An 18,921-nucleotide genomic window follows, 5' to 3' on the forward strand; every position below is an offset into this window, starting at 1 on the left:
ATCACAACCACAGTACCTTCAGATACGGGCACTGGGGGAACCGATTTTCGCAGCCATGAGTGTTCTAGCCTCTTCATGCTGCGTAGGACTATCTTGCACGAAATACAAACTGCGAAGCTATCGAAATCTGCCTCGTTGCCGATTTTCAGCAAATGGTTTCCTGTCCAATCTGCTGAATAGTATCATCAGGCCATTTCGCCCAGCAGGCGAGATTTGGGCATGAGTCCTCGCCAAATTGGCTTTTCTGCAAACCGCCCCCCCTTGCTGACGGACCTTCTATGGGGAATGACGTAGGCAAGCATTACGAACGGTCAGGTACCCGTGGTCCATTTCAGCTGACATTTCGGCGTGGGGCTCCTCTCTTTCCATTCGGCGAACATTCGTACACTACTACCTACCACCATGAAGCCTTGAGCCTTGAGGTTCAGGTAGCCATGTACAGCGTACCAGCAAAGTTTATCAGCTTTGCAACTTTGTCTGCCCAATTCGCTCAAACTCTGTTCATCGTCCCGAGGGCCTAGAACTATTCCATCAACTCTGTTCGACTCGTGTACCTGATGCAGTCGTGATGATGCGCCGACTATCTTACTAAGTGTCCAACGGTTAATCCTCAAACCTGCCGATTCCCAGTCATTGTCGTTTGCGATGCCGTCAACAATTGTTCCTGGGTTTCTACGAGAATTGTGAAATGGAAGCATGGCAGGGCATCATGCCGGAAAGTCACCGAAGACAACAGCGCAAGCTTTTGCATGTTGACATGGTTCATAGAGCAACGCCCCTTGGTCTGTACCTCCCTGATATTTGAAGATCCTCAGGCTTCAACGGTCAACAACGAGAGTGACGATCAATTATAGTACACAAAATCAGGCACACTTGAAACGGGGACGCGGCCATTTGCGCCGGTAACACTAAGATATCGATAAACATCTCCCTTCAGGTGAAGCGCCAATCCCATTCCGACTTTCCAAGTTGGGCAGGCCGTCGGATGACACGCTGGATGGTATACGTACACGACATAGCTAAGGTGGTTGACTACCTAGGTAAGACACTTTGGTTACTTTTGAGAGGAATCTGGCAGGTGCTACGAGTACCTTCTCTTACCTATAGCTTGCCCAAGTTGATAGGTACACATACACAGCGGAAGGTATGGATGTGTTAGTACCTTCCACGTTGACAACAAATGCGGTCCCAGGGAAAGAACAAGTTCGGGTCGGAGATATCCATGACTGCTGCCATGGCAGATTGCCTCCAAGCACGTGAGGTCTCGTGGGGGTACGTCTATTCCGTACCTACGTACACAGGTAATCGCAAAGTTCCCAAACGTCGCCAAATCAAAAGTTGGAGGAGGCACCCAGCTGGAACGGAAAACCTCCACCGTGGCACCGTTTCCCCATCTTGTGCTTCAGCTCCGACTCAGCCCTCACTTTTGTTGGTGAGGGTTTTCCCATTTTCTTTTCCATTTCCAAGTTTATGGCAAATTGCCTCCACTTCTACGAGTCCCATACGCCCCCGCCCCCCGGTGGCCACCTAACTTGGGTACATACAAACTACTGCATAGGCACGCCAGGCTACTAGGTATCGCTGCTGTCTTGCCCGATATCCCATGTTCCCTTCCCGAATCCCGTGCCCGTCTTTTCTCCAAGTTTTCCATTCTTGGCCCTCCCCTTTCTTGCCCTTATGTCTCTTGCTTTACTGTTTTCGTCTAGATGCCTGAGACTTGAGCATCAACCTACCTTCCTAGCCTAGGTAGGGCCACAATGCAGAAAGCGAGGGGATCCGATGCCAATGGAAAATACTCATGGGAAATTGCCCACCAATTCCATACTGGCATTCCTCATCTTTTGCATTTCTCTCGTCTTTTCCCCATCCTTTCGCCATCCTTCCCATCCCCCCCTTTCGCCCCTTCACCCTCGTGCCCTTCCTTCCGTTCTCCAAACCCCCCCAGTCTTCATCTTTCCCATCCCGTCTGCCCCGTCCCCCGTTCACCCGTTTCTCCCCCGTAGATTGTCGGACTTCTGCCCGGGCATCCATCTTCGGCCGGTGGATTCCTTCCGCAAAGCGCAGTCGTAACCCCCCCCCCCCCCCCGTGCGGCGTTGCCCCCTCCTTGATCCTCAAGCCTCAAGTCATTGGGTCTCACTCTGCATCCATCGCACCCTTCCATCGCATCCATGGTTCCTCCCACTCCGTCCCATCCATCCGGCACACTGGCATTGACATGCCGCCCTGTTTTTTTTTTTTTCCCTCACCGACACGAACAATCAACCAGCTTTTGTCAGGATTCAGCAAAGTAACAATCCCCACTCACTTCTCCTTAGCTCGCGCGCCCAGCATTCCAAGCGTCCCGCTCGCTGACCGTTCGAGTACCATCGCTTCTTGTAACCTTCTGGGCAGTTGGCACTAGGTAGGGACGGCACATTGAAGATACAGGGGACACGCCTGTCACACGGACACCAGCACCGGACGCAGCTCCGTCCCATCTTGCACAGCTCGCTCCCTTCCAGTCTGTCTTTTGTTGCAGTAGCACCAACACCAGCACCAGCAGCACCACTAGCTACAAGGTCAACACCTCAAGCTCCCTAACATGCTCATCCTCCATCGCAGCAGAAGCTCAGGGTCCTGGGGCTCCCACCGGGCGAAGACGGCAGACGGCAGACGGCGCCTTCATCAAGTCACCACACCAACGTCCCCCGGTTGTCTCATTCTCAACAACCCAGCGACAATTGGATGGTTAACTAGCTCCTAGGTATGCCACACTACTTCGGGCATGGCACTCATTCCCTTGAACCCTTGAGGCTTCTCAGCTGTTCTGTCAGCCTACCAAAGACGTTCTGTTCGCCTCTGACCCCATCACGGTCATAATCAATGATCTCTACATTTTCCAGGCCCACTAGATCACTCCTCACGTGCGAGAAATTGAAGCGCCGCCAACGGTACCTTACTCGCAAAGCTGCCCACCCACCACTCTGCTAGTCTTTGTTTGATCGGAGCAATCCAACCGGAACTCCTCTTCCTCGAGTCGTAAGATGCTAGGAATCTGGGATAGTGCCAACATTACCGACTCGCCTCGGTCCTTTGCTGCGCGGTCACTCGATGCCGGCTCATCAGCGACAGCTCTTCTCATTTGCTAGGTACAGGCTGCGCTATCTCTGAGGCTGCATAGCGCCAGGCCAAAGTAACTCTGTGCCATCTGCAGGGTTCTCGGTTCGCAGGCGGTGCCGCGGTAGACCCCAACGGCTCATCAAGCTGCCAAGGACGGATGCTACACAATCACGAAGACAGTAGCATTACTAGTCCACTGGCACACTGGGCAGAATCAACGACGCAGACAGAAACCAAGAAGTAGTGTATTCGGCAACTCCCAACTCGAGACAAGTCCTTGTGTCCACTCACACGCTTTTACGCATTTCTACTGGCTTGAAACAACAGGACACTGGTGCCTGTTGTCACCAAATGGACAACTGCGGTTCGTCCGCTTAGAGCCTTCAAACGCTTGTTGTGCTTTCAGGCCGGGGCAGCGGTTCTGCAGCGGGAATTGGCTTCCCACAGTTTTCTCTCAGACAACTATGGACCCTGATTTCTCTCACCTCTATCCGATTACTTCGTAGTCCATTCGTACTGCGATTACGGATACCTATCCGCGATCCGTCCAAATGGCCTTATTCTTTCGTCATGCAGCCGGCACCGTCAACCTTGAGCCCTGCGAACCCCCCCCTTTTCTTCAGCGCAATCTTTGTACCACCACTAAGGTTTCCATCTGCTCGGTGCAGGACCCGTAATCGAAACGTCATCACTTTCAGCACCGCCGCGGGCATTTGAGGGCTGAATCTTGACAAGAAAATGTTCATGTTTGAACTTTGGAGTCTTGGCAGCCTTCACCCGCAGGAGACGCGTCGTATACGGTATCTGACGGACGGGAAAGGCGGCCATTCGTCAAAGTCTACAGGTCTGTCTTTGTCTCGAACAAGACGGGCCTCGCGCCGTCCAGTTTGGATGCATGGCTTCTCATGCCGCCGCGCCACGTTTCGCTATCCCTGCTGTGCCTAGCGTACACGGCTACGGAGTACTTCTCTTCCGCTGCTGGTTCAACGCGCAACGCACAAGAAGATGTCGATCTAGTTCCTTACTGAACAGAAGCCATCAGCTTTACAATCCGACCGCAAGTCCGGCGCTGTGTCAGATCGGAAAATGGGCGAGTCAACCGGCAGCCCAACCGGCCGCCGTAGCCAACGCGGACTGGACCCCTTCTCCTCTCCCCCGCACCGGTCGTCTCACCAGGGCGACTATCATAGCCCCTTGGAGAGAGAGACAGAGAGTCACGGGCACTGGCGCGGGATTAGGTACAGCATCTCCACCCACATCTCTCCAGGGAAAACCGTTCCATATCACACACCGAAACTTGCAACGCTGGCGTCTATTGCGATCTAGAACACTTCTACGTATCCACCTTCTCCACCGGTAGCACCCTCGCAGGCTCGCAGCAAGGTCCTGGGCCTCTTTACTTTTTCTGCCCGCTAATCTTAGGCCCTGTCGAGGACGCCAGACAGGCCGGGCCCTTGTCTCCGGGATCACTGACTGCGCTGTTCCTCCTTCAGTGGTGTCTGTTCAACGTTGTTGCCCATCACTTTTTTGCTCCGGTCCGAGCCTGCGCCTGAGTGCTCTGTACTACCGGGATAGCGGATGTCCCTCCGTGAGACTCGAATCGAGTCAATCAAGTGTCTCGCTGCATGTTTTGCCCTCATACTTGCTTTCTTGCTCTGTCTTGGGTCAAGCGATCTGGGGCTGCAATCTCTGTTGGAACTTTCATTCCCAGGGAATTATCAACTGCTGTTGATTGATTTTAATAATGGCCCTGTCCTGGGGGGTCCGTCTGTTTGCAAATGAAGGGCTGTGGGGCAGCCATCGCATCTTTAGGGATAGAAAGCCTCACTCAAAATCGACTTGGATTTCCGTGGAAAAAAAAAGTAGACAACGCAGAAACCTCCGAAGCGTCCCTTGTCACAACAAACTCACAAGATTCCCGATCGATGATAATCGGGACCAGTTTTCGCCACTCAAGTCACTAATCTCACTTCGGCCTTACTTTCGAGTGGTTCTCCAGCCTCCAGTTCACTTACTTTTGAGCTCCCCTTTCGGTGGAAAAGCTACCTGCAACCTATCTACCTACTGATGCAAGTCACAACCGGTGCGGTAGAAACCCACCGAGAAAGTGGATGAGTGCTACATCGGACGAGAAACAGGGGGTCGCCTTTTTTTTTGGCTTGTTCTTCAAGGCGACGTCGGGTTTGCTCATGACACGCTGAAAGTTCGGCGAACCCGTTGAAGAATCAAAGTAACAAGAACAAAGAACTCCACCCCCGGGAAATCCTGAAAATAGCTGTGGACATTCTACCGTAGTAGTAGTTACGCGTCTGCCTATGATGTCACAGGCCGTTTCTCGAACCCCTTGTCGTACACTAGGTAGGAAGATTGAGAGGACCTTGCCGTGTAGGTGAGGGATGTGTTTTGGCTTGATGTGGTGTTGGCCATGCCGTCGCTCATTCGTTCGCAATATGCCTGGTCACTGGTTGAGAGAAAAGTTGCCCAATTATCACCAATCACATGTACCGTTCGAGACGTCAAGTGTTGGCAGCATACTTGCAAGAAGTTTGTTTCGTTTTTCCAACTTCTTGGGTTGTTGGGATGATGCAGCTTTGCCAACTTCGCCGACGTTCGCCGTCTTTCGGCGCGACGACCCCTCAACGGTTCTTGATGATTATGATAACGATGACGGCTTTGAGTAGATGTGCGGAGAGAAGGTTGGCTTTGCTGCTGGGTTATTTGACAGTTGATGGGGAACCTGCTTTTGTGGTGACCGGGCTTCACATGGTCTGGTGTTGATGTTAATGAGTTCAACCAAGATAAATAAGTGCCATTTTAAGTCGGGCGAAATCCTCGTAGAGAGCCTGCACCTGATACAGTGTCAGGGTAAAGTTAGAGCTTACACATACTGAATGATACTCCTTCGCCTTTCATGTCCTCGAATGAGATTCCCTTCTTTAGAACTCCGGGTCTGCTTCGCCAACGTTGTAGCTGTCATTATGTTGCTTTAGTGGACATATCAGCATGTTCATCACTCCCTAAATGGGTCTAATAGCTCGCCGAGTAATCACGTACTGTTCGAATGTACGTCAGCAGGGCCAGCCTTTCGGCCTCGATGAAGTCCGATCATCAGTCCTGAACTGCGCAGTGGAACGTGGAAAGACTTTTTGTACGGCCCTGAACACCTTCTAGATCACCTTTTTTTACCAGTATTACACCACGTATCATTGGAAAGCATGCTCGTTCTCGCAGCATCTTGGCTCGTATAACCTCTCGCCTGCTCTGGTGAGTGTATCAGCGTACTGAACCGCATGCCGAGGTTGAACTCTGGAATCAGGGATGGAGGAGCCCATTGAACCATGTGTCTCAAAAGTGCGGTGCTTTTCATGAGACTTGCCGGAAGGGTGAGAATTCTCTATACGTAGAATCGCACCAGCAACTAGATCACCAAATACGAAATCAAACCAGTGCATCTTGATTCTCAGGTTTCGCCCGTCTCGATACCTTCCTCCTGAGCGCTTGTGACCCCTTCTTCCGAGTTCCGTCGTGGTCGAAGGGGAAGTAGGAGGCAGTGAATTAGTCCTGAGACGTAAGTTCCAGGTCATCTACGAGGACTCCTGTTTCCCATCTGTGTCGTACTTTTATCCTAGACGCGGGAGAGGGCCAGGAGACAAGAGCTGGGTTACGTCTGACGATCTCGGCTCATGCCTATTCAGGTAGATACCTTTGCCTTTGGTACATCAAGGGCAGACAATTGACGCGGTGATAAAGCTGCTCTTGACGTTGATGAAGCACAGAGGAAAAATACAATTCATAGAGAAGTCTTGATTGAGTAGCATAGGTAGATCACACGAGCTGACCTGGGGAGGGGGTAGTCATCAACCAAGGGTCATGACGAGCTCGAAGTAGGAGAAGAGTATGGGTGCTGGTGGACGATTAGGAGGTGGGAGCAAGCAATCCAGCACGGCACTGCGAAATAGCCTTTGAGGGAGAGCTGAGTCGTTTGCTTTGTTGTAGCTTTTCATTTTTCCTTGTTGCTGTTTGTCGGATGGAAGAAGCGTATCTCGAGGTTCCTATTCCCTCTTGAGTTTTCAGCTTCTCGCAGCCACTTCTCTACGATCTCCTTCTGTCGGAATGAGGGGGAGATTGCCACTTTGTGAGGGTGATGAATTAGTTTCCCTGTGTGGGCTAGAACTTGGAAGATCCGTCTACCAGTCGGTTAGCATATTGAGATCGAATTTCTCCTACTTGTTGAGAAGCGTGTACGTCTTCGTTTGGCTTCTACAGAGGCCCCTAACCTCTCCCCCCAAGTTCAATGGTCTACGCAAAATTAGACCTGAATGTCTGACGAAGGGGAATCGGAGCTTCTGCATTATGTGATGGTGTTGAAAGCCATTGACGGACTTGTCAGCCATGCTTCAAAGTCTTTGGATGTAAATGAGGGATATGGCTAAAATGCCGTCTTAATAGAAGTTGTCACCTTAGAGGATGAGTGGCTTGTTTCCAGATAGGTAATGGTGGGACTTGGGCTCGGATTTATCTTCTTTTACATGATCTCCAAGCGAAGAACAGGCCTTTGGAAGTCTGAAGCAGCACTCTCGAGATGATGTGGCGATCGAACCTGTCTAATTACTACGGCCATCAGCAGTTATAAGCGCGTCTGATGGAATTGAATCCATCAGGTAGATACCTCTGGGGGCTGTATTGAATGCATGAAGCTAGCTCTGATCTCCTCGCTCTCTGATATCAGTCTTCTTCCTCATCTGCAGAACGCCAATATTGCACCTCGTGAAAGCTCACCGGCCAAAACAGCCAAGAATCGGCTTTAAATAAACCTAGACAAGTCATGACTTGCTGCGGTCTCGTCTTGATGATTCATTGTCTAGTGCTTTGGATTGATATTGAGCGTTGACGGTGGAGTTCAACATGAGATAAGTGAAGATACCTCACCTGCACCTCACTCGCTGACTTGAGTACGCAGTAGAGACTTACTCCTCACGCAGGGATGTAAACTATGATGGACACATACAACAAGTCGTCGGTCGTTATCATTATTATTCAGGTCACTGAATGTATTCATTTTGGGTGACGTCAAGTTCTTCACTTCGGTCTCGGGATTACCGTCACGAGCTGGCATTGATGTCTGGCTATAATCATCTTGAAGAAATATGATAGATCAATGACCCTCGAATAGAAATTAAAGCCATTTGATGACGACGGGAATGTCATGTAGACTTGTCATATGCCGCTTACAACAGCATCGCAAGGCTTCTCACGCTAAGCAAATCACTTACTTGAGATCCAAGCTCTCCACAAGTTCTACTTGGCCATTCACTGGGAGGGCGAAGTAAAATATCAGGTCGAGCTTCCTAGGGGCCGTACGAGTTGCATGAGCCTCGAGATCCAGCTACTCCGAGGAAGATGGACTCGAGCAAGTCACGTGGCGGTGGCTACTTATGCTGATTTCATGCTTTGATCAAGTCGATTGATATCTGAATAACTTCCTCGGTCACAACTGGGTAGAAAAGGGCAAAGGATTGAGTAAGAAGCTCGTACCGGAACCTGAGGAACGCGGTCAAGGAAGCAGTCCCTGAATCTTAGACAATCTGGTAGCACGAGAATGTGGTTTGTTGACTTGACTTGTAGATGTAGGATTCTATAGTATCCGATGCGTATTCAAGCTAGATCACGAGCAGCCGGGAGACTCGTGGGATTTCGCGATAACGTTCAGAGACCCAACCCTTGGGGAGCCAAATCTCACTAACCCTGTGGACCCCATATCCATGGGTACTCAAAACCCATGAGGAATCGAAACCCATGGGGACCTGAATCGGACATACCCATGGCGAATTAAAATACCCATGGATACCCAAATTACTCAAAGTCAAGAAATTCGAGACCCAAGTACCACAGAGTATCAAAAGGAAGCATGCGAAAGTCAATATGATCAAGTTTCCGCAACTTACGCCAGCTGTAACGATAGAGCCGGTGGGATGGAATGCCACATGGCACGTCTTTGGAAACGACGTAGACGAACGGAAATGTTTCTCGAAGGTCGATCACCGACTAGGCGTGTTAGTGCGCAGTCCAATAGCAAGCCCCGAGTCTAAGGCGTCACATCGTTGTGTTCGGTCGGGTCACTAGAAGCACACAACCGCTTGGACATGAATCGCAAGCTAATCTGGAGGGTGCGAGCTATCATAACAGCGGGAGAGCGGAAGATGTTGGGGTGGCCGAGGGTAGGACATTATTCGTGAATATGGTCCGGGACGGCGCCACAACCGTTTGGAGTGTCCGTGGCGGCCGGTGGTGGGTTAAGGTAGGTTGTCGTCGGTGGTCCACGGGGCCGGACACATCCACGTGACTAGAGTCGCATCATGAGCATCTTGGCTGGATTATGACGCCAACGTCTTTCCTAATCCGGCATGGACCCGCGATCTTGCACCTGGAGTTCTCGCTTGCTTCGATACGGGACATGTACCGTTTCGACAAGGAACGATAACAAGGCAGCCAAAGATGGACGATAAAAAGTACCCGGTCAGGCCAACAGAGCAACGCAGAATATTCACATGGAAGTAAGTGCGTTATCCGGACTGAATGTAAGACAGAGTATCATCGGCTCCGGGTCTTCCGTGTAGAGTTCGGATAAGTATCACCGTGGGGGGGCTGGAGTGTGGTGGGACCTAAGCTGGAAAGAGTCGGGAGCACGCTAGCTTCGCTAAAGATGGAAGGACGCTAGTGCATATCGGTGGATAGTGCACTGTTTGTCATACCTGCAGATCCTGAGCAATTGCGCCAATGGCCCCAAATGCTCGGTCAGCAGGGCAAAGCCGCAAGAGGAGGGCAGCGCAGAGGGTGAATTTCACAATTAGTGGCTAAGGTATGGGAAACTGGAAGCTTCCGTCATTCCATTCCCAGCAAGTCGGTCCACAGTCCACACACACAAGCCCAGCCATCCATTCGCACTTGTTACACCACTCGGCACGCACCAAGCACCACCACAACCAACCTAACGCCAGCACCTCCCGCAGCCCAGCGGCCAGCCATGATTTCCTCGGGCTTTCCTTGACTTCCCCCCAAGGTTGCAATGCGGACTAACTTCTTGACTTTTCAACTTCACATACCACTTCCTTCGTCCCTCACACGGCAGACGCCTTCTTCTGACCTTTTCGGTTCTGTCTTATACCCAGTCGTTTTTCGTTTCTCGGGACCAGAAAATTAAAGGACCAACCCTCCCCTTGCAACACCTTTGTGTTGTTGTTATTGTTGTTATTCCCCCCCCAAAATCGACAGCCGAAATCCATTCGCTTGCCTGCCTACTAGGAACCTTGGCTTAATCCCAGGCTTCAGCCCGATCCACCTTGTTTGGGCGACCCGACCGGTTCCCCCTCGACCACCGACCGCGACTGCGACTACAACACGACACACAACCCCTGGTGACTCCTGTATCACTCGGAAACCTTCTCCGTCTTCAGAGCCTTCGACCTAACTACATCATCACCACACTTGCCGCCCTATCGCTCGCCAAATATCGTCTTTCATTGCATACAGTATTGCGAAACCGCAACCGCTCGAACCTCCGAAACATCCAAGCCAGAAGGCACGCCATACAACATGCGTCGCCCTTCGGCAGACCTCACCGACCCTTCGCGCAATCTAGAGGAGTCTGTTGGCTCGCCATCGTCAGTCATGGAGGGAGCCGACGTTGACCTATCCATGCCCCCGACCTCCGACGAGGAGATGGACGACACTGACGGCCGCATCTTCACCCCGCCTCCGCACATCGCCGCCCGCTTCTACCGGCCCTCCCAGACCCGTCGCAAGGACTCAGCAGCCTCTTCCCGCCGCAACTCCATCTCTTCTGCTCATTCCCGCTGTTCCTCGACCCAGACCTTCACCCGCCATGGAGACTCTGACCAGAGCAAGCACATTGCACAGCACCTCCGGCGCACGTCCTTTCTCGAAGACCGAAAAGCACGCCTCGCCGACCGAGCTGCCCACGCCGAAAAGGTTCGTCTGAGAGCCGCCATGGCCAAGGCCAGCCACCGCGACACCTCCCTATCCGAAGAACGAGCCATTGCTGCCCAACAAGCCCGGGAGCGCAACCTAGCCGAGATCGTGGCTTCCTGTGCCGAGGAGGTCAAGAGGGCCAAGGCCGTTGCCGAGACCATGAAGGGCAAGAGAGAACAGGAATTGGTCAAGCTCCGCGTTCAGATGGAAGAACGCTTGGCTGAGGCCGAGCGGCGGAGAGAAGAGTTGAAGGGCCGTAATGCCACCAAGAGGGCGCGAGGCCAGAGTCTCATGTCGCGGAAGCCCACCGAGGCTTCTTCGAATACCTCTGACGAGAAGCGTGCTCGGGTGTTGAGTGAGCCTGAAGCGGCCGAAAAGTTGCAATGGTGGTGGAAGAGCCTCATGAGGAGAAAGGCTGTCGCTGAGTTCTCCGAGTTGGGCATCACCATTGACGGCGTGCGGGACACGTCCTTTGACCAGGTACTCGAGCTGTTGGCGCAAGAAGAGGTCCTCGTACAGACCGCCCGTATCCTTAGGATATGCGGTTTGCAGGAGGGCGAGACGGGGTCCGTCGAGGAGATGGCCGCCGTTCGCACATTTCTCAGCGCTTTTCTCATTCTGGGCCACCCCACGCAGGTTCTGAGTAACAAGGACGGCACGGGGGATAGGGAACAGGTTGGATTGTCACAGCCTCAACCAATGCCCCGTAATGACCTTGCTAATCCACAGCTGCAGGACCTCGTGACGAAAGCCCGAGATCTCCTAATTTCTTTCGAGAATATCATGTCGCGTTTGACTGCAGCCAACAACTATACCCCCCCGCCGACTCTGCGTAGTGCACTGCCCGAGATTTACGCCACTTTCTACAACGCGTTCCTTGCGTGGAAGTCTCGGGACTCAGAGTCTCTTGTTCAGTTAATGCTCTTACAGTTTGTTGAGCTGGACATGATTTTGCAGACGGTCCAGGAAAGCACCGAAGACGCGGCCGCAGAGCAATACCGAGAGAGCATTAAGAGCAATCAAGTTCAGCTTATTGTGCGGATCAAGAAGCTTGCGGGACAGGAAAAGGGCAAGAAGATGATCGGCGATGCCGTTCGCAAGGCACGCAAGGCACGAGCTGCAAAGAAGCCCACTGGCGATATGAAGCCTCGTGTCGCCGAAAACGTGCCCGGAGAGGCTTCCGCTACTGCCGAAAGCCTTGTGTCGCCAGATTCGCAGACCTTGACACCGCCGGCAACGCCGGCCAAAGGTCATACCAAACCACAGCCCATCGAGATCAAGCCTGGGTTCGGCGGCCTGTTGCCCGATAACAGGATTGTCGTCCACGAGCTTGCCATTAACCGAGAATACCGCATCCCTTCAAGCGAATACCGGGAACACCACGCCGCCGTCCAGATACCCCTATTCGCGGGAATGAGAGCAAGCATTGAGGAAGACAATATGGACGCTAGCTTTGCATATTTTGTCATCATGATGAGGTATCTCAAGGACAATCTGCAGCGGCTCGTCAAGCCCGGTGCCTACATGCACACGACAATTAGTGAGATACTGGATGTCGAGGTGGCCGAGCGGCAGTTCCAGATGGGAAGCTTCTCATATGAGAAGTTTTTTACTTCCATGGCAAACCTCTTGCCCAAGTTGTGCGCGCCATTCCGCGACGACGAGGCCAAGGATTTGGTGGAAAACAAACTTCAAAACGGGAGCTTGGTTGATCGGGTGGAAGCATTGACAGAATTTGTCGATTTCATGTTGTGCGACTACGTCAACTACATGTTCTCCACTGCAGCTCCTCAGTTGATTGAGTCTGCAACAGGGTATGAGAGGAAGAGATTTACCGGGGCGCTTGAGAGCGGTGCACACGATTTGAGCGCGGCCGAGACGGCGTGGCGTTCTGCACGCTCCAAGGTTCTGGCGGAGGCTCGAAAGAGAGATCCGGAGGGCATCAATCACCCCAAGAATCGGCCAACGGACGACAAGATTTACGCACAGCTGCTCGTCGACAGTTTCACGCAGCCGGCTCCAATCGCCGTTGACAAAGTACCAGAGATGTTGGGCTTGGACTACAAGCGCATGGTGCGGTTGTCCCTGGCCTCGCAGCGAATTGTCACCACTGGGGCCATCTTACTGCAATGCAAGAACCTCCTGAAGCGAGACGTCCGCACGCCGTGGAAGACGGAGGCGACACGGATCACAGCGGTGCTTGAGGCAGATCACGACAATGTTGAATCGACAGTACAGGGTGTCATGGCGGCACTCGAGGCAGGTCGGTCTATGCCGGCAGCGACCAAGACGCACCTGAAAGCCCTCGTTACCAAGGTGCTGAAGGCTAGCCAAGATTCGATGAAGAAGAGCATCGAGCCGACAGAGCCTGTTCTGCGGCTTCTCCTGGCCAGGCTCAGGGGCCACATGAACGCCAGGTTGACTGCTGGATCAGCAAAGGAGAAGCTCAACGCGGCTACGACTGCGCATGAGAAGCTGGCGGGTCTTGGCCTGGCGGAGTTCGCAGTGCAGGTTCGGGAGATGCTGGACGAGATATCCAAGGTCGGAGCCGTCGACAGAGCGGCCCACGGATCATGGTGGAACGAAGTGGCGGCCAAGGTGGCGGCGGAAGGAGGAGCGACGGGCGCCAGCGCCAGCGCCAGCGCCGGCAGTCCGGCATAAGGTTGCAAGGCACAAGGCTGCAAGACGAAGAGCACGTGTGTATGCATGGTACGATATACGAGTAGAGGAGGAGGCATTCTTGAGGACTTTTTCTCTTGACGACGTAATGATGTACTTGTTCGGGATCGAATGGGGGCAGGCGTTACGGTGTGGGATTGGCTGCTTTCGAGATCGTTTTTTCATGGCACGGTTAGGACGCATTGGGTATCTTGTGAATTAGCGCGCTCACAGTGTTGGGAGGGAATTTGTCTGGAGGCAAGGCAAGAGAAGGGAAGCACTATAGGTAGGCATCGATCGTGTCTGGCGATGTGTATACCAAGCGAACATTAGAGGCTTTGGGATGCCACAGCGGGAGAGGACTTTATACATTGAGCGTTGCAGAGGAAGAGCAACAATGGTTCATATTACAGCTATATATATACCTATTCGATTCGTTCTTACTTCACTTGAGACTGTGATATGTTCCGGATTAATTGAACTTAGGGAATGCCGTTCATTCGTACCTCAAAGCTTACAGATATCTACCTACCCTATATGGGGGCAGCCGTACCGAGGTCATCTCGCTTGTCATCGGCGTTGAGCATTACTACTTTTTTTTTCTCTTCGAGGGAACTTATGATTGAGCACAAGCCACCACAGCCTCGTACTGGGAGCAGTTAGCCCCGTTTTCTGCCTAAACAGGCTAATTCCCGCGCCGAACCGTCCGAGTTGACAGGCTGTGACCTCCTGAGTCTGTCCCGTCCTCGTACAGAGATTTATCTACAAAGTATTCCAACCAGACCAGCGTGAAGAAGGAATCGGTAGCGACGATGTACTGAGGCGATTGTCACCTGCCTCCTCAACCTCATCCCCAGCTCTATAGTCCTTTTCCATCGTCTGCGTTCAGTCTGCCCCGGGCGGACCGATCAAACAGGATGAACCCGATCGGGCAGCTGGCCGGACGGACGTTTGGTCCTGCGGCGCGCGGTCTGGTCCGCGGCTGCTGTGTATCTGTACCACTACTGTCACCACTTCTTGTAACACCAACATCATCGTCATCTTTTGGCTCATCGACGCCGGCTTGTTTTTCTTCTTCATCATCCTTGTACAACATTGGCTTCAGACGCCACTTCTCGAATACGTCTGTCTTCAAGGCAGCAGCTTCCACCACGTCTACGTCTAATGCTCTCTGGTCCTCGGCTCCCAATGTTGGACGGATTGCTCGCGATGCCTTCATTGCGAGGTAAGTTTGTCTGGTCTGCTTTCTTTTGGTTTACAAGGTCCCCCTTCGTTGGATGGCCATCTTTTCTACCTGTTGGGGCTTTTCTATTTCCCCGGGGTACACTCATCTCGGATAACAAAGGTCTAGTAGACCTTGATTTACTCCGTACTTTACCTTACTCTTTGGTAATGAAACAGCAACGATGCAAGAAACGGGTGTTCCTGGGCTGCCTGTACCGGAAGGTATTAGTGGCCTGCGCGCACCCGTGGACCAAGTCGAGCGTAGCGGCGCCTTGCTTGTGGTGGGCAGCGCAGCGCACTCCACGCTTACCTCACTCAATGAGTGGACAGGAGTGGACAGCCCCAGAACACCAGAGAGCTACCTACCAGCTTGACCCATGCAGGGACCTTTTGTGTGCCCCTCGTTGCCCCTCACCTCGGAGCATCACCATTGATCCACCCCGGAACTCTCTCCTTCACCTTGATCCAAACCCACCACCATACCACCAATACGGATATCTGCCTCAGTAAGGTACCTGAGAGTCTACTACCACGCGCCAGTCGTCCCATTTGCCGCTTGCCGCTTTGCCCATAATCCCAAGTAGGAAGGCACTCTCTTGTGGAGCTGGCACAGCTTCTACTCTAATCGTATCCATTACACTACTCTTCTTTTTTTCCTCCGCCTCCCTCCTATTACCACTACGACCACCTTACTCTTCTTTCCTCTCCTTCCGTCCTCCAATTTTCCTATTGTTCCCCTTGTCTTACTACTCCTCTTTGCAGCCTACCTTTGACTCCCCCAAGGGTACGAAACTGACATAAAGCTCGCCTCGCGAACAAATAGCTACCGCCGACCTTCTTCCTTCCCCGCACCCGTTTCCCACCGCAACTACTGCTCGACAATCACCACATCCGACAAGGCACTGTACGCCAGCAGAGTCGGCAACATGGCTGATCGCGAAGTTCTCCCCGAGTCGATTCGGCCCTCCCACTACGTTCTGTCCCTCCGTGACCTCAACTTCAAGGACTGGACTTACAAGGGAACCGTGACGTAAGGATACACCCCTACCCCTCACCCCGCCCGAGCTCCGAGCTTCAGCTTCAACTTCAGCACGAGCTGCAACCAGCACACCAAAGACGTGCCCGAGATGCTGACCTCTTGCTCGCGCCCCACAGCATCGACGCCGAGGTTGTCAAGCCTACCAAGGAAATCGTCCTCAACGCCCTCGAAATCAAGCTGCTCAGCGCAAAGATCGCTGTCGGCCACACCAAGTCGACGCAATCATGGGAGTCCACCAACTTCAGCTATGGCGAGAAGCAGCAGCGCGCTACCGTCACCTTTGACGAGGAGATTCCCCAGGCGCAAAAGGCTGTTCTAACCATTGAGTTTGAGGGCATTATCAACAACGAGATGGCTGGTTTCTACCGCAGCAAGTACAAGCCCGCCGCCGAGCCCGCCAAGTCTGTTCCCCGCGACGACGAGTGGCACTACATGCAGCAGTACAAGCCCGCCGCCGAGCCCGCCAAGTCTGTTCCCCGCGACGACGAGTGGCACTACATGTTCAGCACACAGTTCGAGTCTTGCGACGCCCGTCGGGCCTTCCCCTGTTTCGACGAGCCTAACCTCAAGGCCACCTTTGACTTTGAGATTGAGATCCCCGACGATCAGGTCGCCCTTAGCAACATGCCCGTCAAGGACACCAAGAAGACCAAGGAGGGCTGGCAGCTGGTTTCCTTTGAGACCAGCCCCAAGATGTCCACATACCTCCTTGCCTGGGCCGTTGGTGACTTCGAGTACGTCGAGGAGTTCACCGAGCGCCGCTACAACGGCAAGCAGCTGCCCGTCCGTGTCTACACCACCCGTGGCCTGAAGGAGCAGGGTCGTTATGCTCTGTGGCACGCGCCCCGCATCATCGACTTCTTCTCCGACATCTTCGGCATCGAGTACCCCTTGCCCAAGGCCGACTTGTTGGCCGTCCACGAGTTCACTCACGGAGCCATGGAGAACTGGGGTCTCGTCACCTACCGCACTACCGCCGTGCTCTTCGACGAGAAGACGTCCGAGGCCAGGTACCGCAACCGTGTCGCTTACGTTGTCGCTCACGAGCTGGCTCACCAGTGGTTCGGCAACCTAGTCACCATGGACTGGTGGGATGAGCTGTGGTTGAACGAGGGTTTCGCCACCTGGGTTGGATGGCATGCGACAGACTACCTGCACCCCGAATGGCAGGTTTGGTCTCAGTTTGTCAACGAGGGTATGGAGATGGCCTTCAAGCTTGATGGCATCAGAGCCAGTCACGCCATCCACGTGCCTGTCAAGGACGCCCTTGACGTCAACCAGATTTTCGACCACATCAGCTACCTCAAGGGTTGCTCGGCTATTCGCATGCTCGCCAACCACCTTGGTGTCGAGACCTTCCTCAAGGGTGTCTCCAACTACCTGAAGGCCCACCAGTACGGCAACGCCAAGACCAAGGCGTTGTGGGATGCCCTCACTGAGGCGTCCGGTAAGGACGTCAACAAGCTCATGGGCCCCTGGATTTCCAAGATTGGCCACCCCGTTCTGACCGTCGCCGAGGAGCCCGGCCAGATCTCTGTCAAGCAGTCTCGTTTCCTTTCCACTGGCGACGTCAAGCCCGAGGACGACGAGACCACCTGGTGGATTCCCCTTGAGATTGAGGGCAAGGTCGGCACCAAGGGCGTCACCTCGCTGTCTCTCGAGAAGAAGGAGGACACAATCCGTGATATCGATACGGACTTTTACAAGCTCAACTCTGGATCTTCCGGTTTCTACCGTGTCAACTATCCCCCTGAGCGTCTTCTGAAGCTCGGACAGCAGCTTGATCGCCTCACCACCGAGGACAAGATTGCTATCATCGGCTCCTCCGCCGACCTTGCCTTCTCTGGCTACGGCACCACCGCGGCTCTTCTGTCCTTCGTCCAAGGCTTCGCCAAGGAGGACAACTACCTCGTGTGGAGTCAGGTCCTTGACTCTATCGCACTTGTCAAGTCCATCTTCAGCGATGACGAGACAATCAAGAAGGGTCTGGAGACTTTCACATTGAAGCTTATCAACGACGTCGTGGCCAAGATGGGCTGGGAATTCCCCGAGGGCGAGAGCTACCTTGACGGACTTCTCCGCAAGAGAGTCCTCTTGACTGCTGGTGTCAACGGCCATGCTGGGTAAATATGATCCACCATTGGTAAACCTGTACAAGTACTAACAATCATAGTGTCACCGAGGAGGCCACCAAGCGCTTCAACGCCTGGGTTGAGTCACCCGAGTCCAACCCCCTGCACCCTGCTCTCCGCACGCCCGTCTTCCGCGTCGCCATCAAGAACGACACGGCCCGTGCCGTCGAGGCCTTGAAGAAGGAGTGGTTCACCACCCCCGCCATCGACGGCAAGGAGATCTGCCTCTCCAACCTTGGTTTCGTCCGCGATGAGGACATCATCAAGAACAACCTGCTTCCCTTCCTCTTCAACAAGTCCCCGCCCGCCCCGGCTTCGGACTCCGTCCCGTCCGCCGACATGCACTCCCTCGGCTCCGCCCTCGCCGGCAACTCGGTCGCCCGCCAGATCCAGTGGGACTACGTCAAGAACAACTGGGAGGCCTGCCTCGCCAAGCTCGGCAACCCCATTGTCGTTGACCGCTTCATCCAGGTCTCCCTGGGCAAGTTCACCGACTTTGAGTCCGTCAAGGACATCGAGGCCTTCTTCGCCGACAAGGACACGAGCGCTTTCGCCCGTACCCTCGAGACCGTCAAGGACAAGGTCCGCGGCCGCGCCGCGTACCGCGAGCGTGACGCTGCTAAGCTGAAGGAGTGGCTCGTCGCCAACAAGTATGCGTGAATCGATGGGGATGAATTGGCGACACCTGGAGGAGTACAGAAAGGGAATATTCCGTCCAAGTTGTAGTCGGTTAGCTGCAGAATGCTAGTTTTTGTAGAAAAACAAAAGCACAGAAAATC

The 18,921-nt window shown here is 53.5% G+C and overlaps 2 protein-coding genes across 2 annotated transcripts; both read left to right on the forward strand.

Annotated features, from left to right (window-relative positions):
* Positions 1-10,013: 10,013 nt before the first annotated feature.
* HER10_EVM0005365 (IQ calmodulin-binding domain-containing family protein) lies at positions 10,014-14,110 on the forward strand. Its single transcript, XM_035474986.1, has one exon. The coding sequence runs from the start codon at positions 10,694-10,696 to the stop codon at positions 13,748-13,750; it is 3,057 nt and encodes a 1,018-aa protein (XP_035329342.1). The 5' UTR covers positions 10,014-10,693; the 3' UTR covers positions 13,751-14,110.
* Positions 14,111-14,502: 392 nt separating this feature from the next.
* HER10_EVM0002120 (peptidase family M1) lies at positions 14,503-18,905 on the forward strand. The gene is made up of 5 exons (XM_035471846.1): positions 14,503-14,972; positions 15,795-16,001; positions 16,127-16,442; positions 16,509-18,133; positions 18,184-18,905. The coding sequence occupies exons 1-5, from the start codon at positions 14,665-14,667 to the stop codon at positions 18,800-18,802; spliced, it is 3,075 nt and encodes a 1,024-aa protein (XP_035328944.1). The 5' UTR covers positions 14,503-14,664; the 3' UTR covers positions 18,803-18,905.
* Positions 18,906-18,921: the final 16 nt, after the last annotated feature.

The sequence above is a fragment of the Colletotrichum scovillei genome (assembly GCF_011075155.1).
Source record: "Colletotrichum scovillei strain TJNH1 chromosome Unknown Contig00009, whole genome shotgun sequence".
Taxonomy (NCBI): domain Eukaryota; kingdom Fungi; phylum Ascomycota; class Sordariomycetes; order Glomerellales; family Glomerellaceae; genus Colletotrichum; species Colletotrichum scovillei.